At 49.7% G+C, this 6,000-nt stretch overlaps 1 protein-coding gene across 5 annotated transcripts in view; it reads right to left on the bottom strand.

The window, feature by feature from the left end:
* Positions 1 to 4,451: 4,451 nt before the first annotated feature.
* LOC139568643 (serine hydroxymethyltransferase, cytosolic-like) overlaps positions 4,452 to 6,000 on the bottom strand; it is a 97,801-nt gene continuing 96,252 nt past the window's right edge. For 4 of the 5 annotated variants that reach the window (XM_071390602.1, XM_071390620.1, XM_071390630.1 and 1 more), the window contains one exon: positions 4,452 to 5,355. In XM_071390602.1, the coding sequence (XP_071246703.1) occupies positions 5,183 to 5,355 (173 nt within the window). In that variant the 3' untranslated portion in view covers positions 4,452 to 5,182. Of the gene's footprint in view, positions 5,356 to 5,454; positions 5,623 to 6,000 lie in introns of those variants that run through there. The other variant, XM_071390610.1, reaches the window with a different exon arrangement.

Genomic DNA, 6,000 nt, shown 5'->3' with positions numbered 1-6,000 from the left:
ACCAGCTACTGGTCCCCCAATATCCTGACCAGCTACTGGTCCCCCAATATCCTAACCAGCTACTGGTCCCCCAATATCCTGACCAGCTACTGGTCCCCCAATATCCTAACCAGCTAGTGGTCCCCCAATATCCTAACCAGCTACTGGTCCCCCAATATCCTAACCAGCTACTGGTACCCCAATATCCTGACCAGCTAGTGGTCCCTCAATATCCTAACCAGCTACTGGTACCCCAATATCCTGACCAGCTAGTGGTCCCTCAATATCCTAACCAGCTACTGGTCCCCCAATATCCTGACCAGCTACTGGTCCCCCAATATCCTGACCAGCTAGTGGTCCCCCAATATCCTAACCAGCTACTGGTCCCCCAATATCCTGACCAGCTAGTGGTCCCTCAATGTCCTAACCAGCTACTGGTCCCCCAATATCCTAACCAGCTACTGGTCCCCCAATATCCTGACCAGCTACTGGTCCCCCAATATCCTAACCAGCTACTGGTCCCCCAATATCCTGACCAGCTACTGGTCCCCCAATATCCTAACCAGCTACTGGTCCCCCAATATCCTAACCAGCTAGTGGTCCCCCAATATCCTAACCAGCTACTGGTCCCCCAATATCCTGACCAGCTACTGGTCCCCCAATATCCTAACCAGCTACTGGTCCCCCAATATCCTGACCCAGCTAGTGGTCCCCCAATATCCTGACCAGCTACTGGTCCCCCAATATCCTAACCAGCTAGTGGTCCCTCAATATCCTAACCAGCTACTGGTCCCCCAATATCCTAACCAGCTAGTGGTCCCCCAATATCCTAACCAGCTACTGGTCCCCCAATATCCTGACCAGCTACTGGTCCCCCAATATCCTAACCAGCTACTGGTCCCCCAATATCCTAACCAGCTACTGGTCCCCCAATATCCTAACCAGCTACTGGTCCCCCAATATCCTGACCAGCTACTGGTCCCCCAATATCCTAACCAGCTACTGGTCCCCCAATATCCTAACCAGCTACTGGTCCCCCAATATCCTGACCAGCTAGTGGTCCCCCAATATCCTAACCAGCTAGTGGTCCCCCAATATCCTAACCAGCTACTGGTCCCCCAATATCCTGACCCAGCTAGTGGTCCCCCAATATCCTAACCAGCTACTGGTCCCCCAATATCCTGACCCAGCTACTGGTCCCCCAATATCCTGACCCAGCTACTGGTCCCCCAATATCCTAACCAGCTACTGGTCCCTCAATATCCTAACCAGCTACTGGTCCCCCAATATCCTGACCAGCTACTGGTCCCCCAATATCCTAACCAGCTAGTGGTCCCTCAATATCCTAACTACTGTTCTACCATCTACAGGTAACTGCCAAAAACCCTTGTGTAAAATGAGGGACACAAAGTATATTGACAGCAGGTACATCCACACAGGTGTGGTTCCTGACTTAATTAAGCAATTAACATCCCATCATGCTTAGGGTCATGTATGAAAATGTACTGGGCAGGCCATTATTTTGGCTACCATGGTTATGCCCTTATCCACAGGAAACGAGAGGTCACTGAATGGTTTGATGAGCATGACAACGATGTGAACCGTATGCCACGGCCGTCTCAGTCACCAGATCTCAACCCAACCGAACGCTTACGGGGGATTCTGAGGCAGCGTTTTCCACCTCCATCAACAAAACACCAAATGATGGAATTCCCTCGTGGAAGAACGGTGTCTCATCCCTCCAATAGACTTCCAGAAAACGTGTAGAATCGATGCCCAAGGTGTATTGAAGCTGTTCTGATTGGTGGAGACCCAACGCCCTATTAAAACACTTCATGTTGGCGTTTCCTTTACAAAGGTCATTCCATCTTGCTGTTTGTTTGAAAAGTCAAGGTGTTTGGATGTGTGTTTTATTCTACTGGTCGTTAAAGATTGTGGTAAGGCTGTTTTGGGTTCCAGTGTGCTTAATGTGTGTGTGAGTTTCATCAGGTCTGGTTTTACACAGCCGGTTCCTCTACAGTCAGTTAAAACACAGCCGGTTCCTCTCCAGTCAGATAAAACACAGCCGGTTCCTCTCCAGTCAGTTAAAACACAGCCGGTTCCTCTCCAGTCAGATAAAACACAGCCGGTTCCTCTACAGTCAGATAAAACACAGCCGGTTCCTCTACAGTCAGATAAAACACAGCCGGTTCCTCTACAGTCAGATAAAACACAGCCTGTTCCTCTCCAGTCAGTTAAAACACAGCCGGTTCCTCTCCAGTCAGATAAAACACAGCCGGTTCCTCTACAGTCTGTTAAAACACAGCCGGTTCCTCTACAGTCTGTTAAAACACAGCCTGTTCCTCTACAGTCAGATAAAACACAGCCGGTTCCTCTCCAGTCAGATAAAACACAGCCGGTTCCTCTCCAGTCAGATAAAACACAGCCGGTTCCTCTCCAGTCAGATAAAACACAGCCGGTTCCTCTCCAGTCAGATAAAACACAGCCGGTTCCTCTCCAGTCAGATAAAACACAGCCGGTTCCTCTCCAGTCAGATAAAACACAGCCGGTTCCTCTCCAGTCAGATAAAACACAGCCGGTTCCTCTCCAGTCAGATAAAACACAGCCGGTTCCTCTCCAGTCAGATAAAACACAGCCGGTTCCTCTCCAGTCAGTTAAAACACAGCCGGTTCCTCTACAGTCAGATAAAACACAGCCGGTTCCTCTCCAGTCAGATAAAACACAGCCGGTTCCTCTACAGTCAGATAAAACACAGCCGGTTCCTCTACAGTCTGTTAAAACACAGCCTGTTCCTCTACAGTCAGATAAAACACAGCCGGTTCCTCTCCAGTCAGATAAAACACAGCCGGTTCCTCTCCAGTCAGATAAAACACAGCCGGTTCCTCTCCAGTCAGATAAAACACAGCCGGTTCCTCTCCAGTCAGATAAAACACAGCCGGTTCCTCTACAGTCAGATAAAACACAGCCGGTTCCTCTCCAGTCAGATAAAACACAGCCGGTTCCTCTACAGTCAGATAAAACACAGCCGGTTCCTCTCCAGTCAGATAAAACACAGCCGGTTCCTCTCCAGTCAGATAAAACACAGCCGGTTCCTCTACAGTCAGATAAAACACAGCCGGTTCCTCTCCAGTCAGATAAAACACAGCCGGTTCCTCTACAGTCAGATAAAACACAGCCGGTTCCTCTCCAGTCAGATAAAACACAGCCGGTTCCTCTCCAGTCAGATAAAACACAGCCGGTTCCTCTCCAGTCAGATAAAACACAGCCGGTTCCTCTACAGTCAGATAAAACACAGCCGGTTCCTCTCCAGTCAGATAAAACACAGCCGGTTCCTCTCCAGTCAGATAAAACACAGCCGGTTCCTCTACAGTCAGATAAAACACAGCCGGTTCCTCTCCAGTCAGATAAAACACAGCCGGTTCCTCTCCAGTCAGATAAAACACAGCCGGTTCCTCTCCAGTCAGATAAAACACAGCCGGTTCCTCTCCAGTCAGATAAAACACAGCCGGTTCCTCTACAGTCAGATAAAACACAGCCGGTTCCTCTCCAGTCAGTTAAAACACAGCCGGTTCCTCTCCAGTCAGTTAAAACACAGCCGGTTCCTCTCCAGTCAGATAAAACACAGCCGGTTCCTCTACAGTCAGATAAAACACAGCCGGTTCCTCTACAGTCAGATAAAACACAGCCGGTTCCTCTCCAGTCAGTTAAAACACAGCCGGTTCCTCTACAGTCAGATAAAACACAGCCGGTTCCTCTCCAGTCAGATAAAACACAGCCGGTTCCTCTCCAGTCAGATAAAACACAGCCGGTTCCTCTCCAGTCAGATAAAACACAGCCGGTTCCTCTACAGTCAGATAAAACACAGCCGGTTCCTCTACAGTCAGATAAAACACAGCCTGTTCCTCTCCAGTCAGATAAAACACAGCCGGTTCCTCTACAGTCAGATAAAACACAGCCGGTTCCTCTACAGTCAGATAAAACACAGCCGGTTCCTCTCCAGTCAGATAAAACACAGCCGGTTCCTCTAGTCTGTTAAAACACAGCCTGTTCCTCTACAGTCAGATAAAACACAGCCGGTTCCTCTCCAGTCAGATAAAACACAGCCGGTTCCTCTCCAGTCAGATAAAACACAGCCGGTTCCTCTCCAGTCAGATAAAACACAGCCGGTTCCTCTCCAGTCAGATAAAACACAGCCGGTTCCTCTCCAGTCAGATAAAACACAGCCGGTTCCTCTACAGTCAGATAAAACACAGCCGGTTCCTCTACAGTCAGGTAAAACACAGCCGGTTCCTCTACAGTCAGTTGTGTAACTGTCCAGGTATCTTTCTCTGTCAATGGAAACGTGATAAATGTGTGTATGTCTGGAACTATATCTACCCACAATGCACGCTCTAAATCACATCCATTGACTCACACATGTTGCCTACAGTATCTTTCATCTTCTGAAGAAAAAGAGACGGGAGAGACCGAGGCGTGTTTCACATCTGAGTTTTATTTGTCTTGGGTTTCATTACAATAAACCAGTCCGTCAAACCGTTAAGGCAGGGGACAGCAGAGAAGGAACCAGTCAGTCAAACCGTTAAGACAGAGGACAAACCAGTCAGTCAAACCGTTAACAGAGGACAGCAGAGAAGGAACCAGTCAGTCAAACCATTAAGACAGAGGACAGCGGAGAAGGAACCAGTCAGTCAAACCATTAAGACAGAGGACAAACCAGTCAGTCAAACCGTTAACAGAGGACAGCAGAGAAGGAAACAGTCAGTCAAACCGTTAAGACAGAGGACAAACCAGTCAGTCAAAACGTTAACAGAGGACAGCAGAGAAGGAAACACAGTCAGTCAAACCGTTAAGACAGAGGACAGCAGAGAAGGAAACAGTCAGTTTTGCAGGTCAGCAATCAAGTTTTCAAGATAAAGGATTTTCAAGAAGTGATGATGATGCGGCAGGTGACGTCGCTTCTTGAAAATCCTTCATCTTGAAAACTGCTGACCTGCAACACATTCTGGGATTGTAACAACAGGGGACTAATGAAACAAAGAGCAGAATAGTTTGGGGTTTTTCCCTACAAGACGTTGAGAAAGGAGATGGGAGGTTTATTCAACAGGGTGCAACAGAAGAGGCCCCCAAGCACACACACACATAAACACTCCCTCTCACACACACACACCGGCAGCCGTAAGAGCCATCGGACCCCCCGGGTCTTCTAAAGTTCCTCCAGACCAGGCATGGGGAACCCCCCAGCGAAAGCCTCCACCTCCCCCCTCAGCTCTGCTACCCGCTCCTGGTGCTTCACCTCCCCTGCAAGGGCCTCCTTAAACTCCTTCAGGGTGGCCTTGGGCTGCAGAGAGGCCTGGATGTCCAGGGTAATCTGGATACCTGTAGGGAGAACGAGGGGTGAGAGGTCAGGGGGTTAGAGGTGGCCTTGGGCTGCAGAGAGGCCTGGATGTCCAGGGTAATCTGGATACCTGTAGGGAGAACGAGGGGTGAGAGGTCAGGGGGTTAGAGGTGGCCTTGGACTGCAGAGAGGCCTGGATGTCCAGGGTAATCTGGATACCTGTAGGGAGAACGAGGGGTGAGAGGTCAGGGGGTTAGAGGTGGCCTTGGACTGCAGAGAGGCCTGGATGTCCAGGGTAATCTGGATACCTGTAGGGAGAACGAGGGGTGAGAGGTCAGGGGGTTAGAGGTCACCTTGGTCTGCTAGCTGGACATCTAGGGTCAGCACTATGTCTATAGACACAGAGGTCAGGGGTTAGAGGTCACCTTGGTCTGCTAGCTGAACATCTAGGGTCAGCACTATGACTATAGACACAGAGGTCAGGGGTTAGAGGTCACCTTGGTCTGCTAGCTGGACATCTAGGGTCAGCACTATGTCTATAGACACAGAGGTCAGGGGTTAGAGGTCAGGGGTTAGAGGTCACCTTGGTCTGCTAGCTGGACATCTAGGGTCAGCACTATGTCTATAGACACAGAGGTCAGGGGTTAGAGGTCACCTTGGTCTGCTAGCTGGACATCTAGGGTCAG

The sequence above is a fragment of the Salvelinus alpinus genome, chromosome 1, assembly GCF_045679555.1.
Source record: "Salvelinus alpinus chromosome 1, SLU_Salpinus.1, whole genome shotgun sequence".
Lineage (NCBI taxonomy): Eukaryota > Metazoa > Chordata > Actinopteri > Salmoniformes > Salmonidae > Salvelinus > Salvelinus alpinus.
This window is presented reverse-complemented; position numbering and strand designations above follow the sequence as displayed.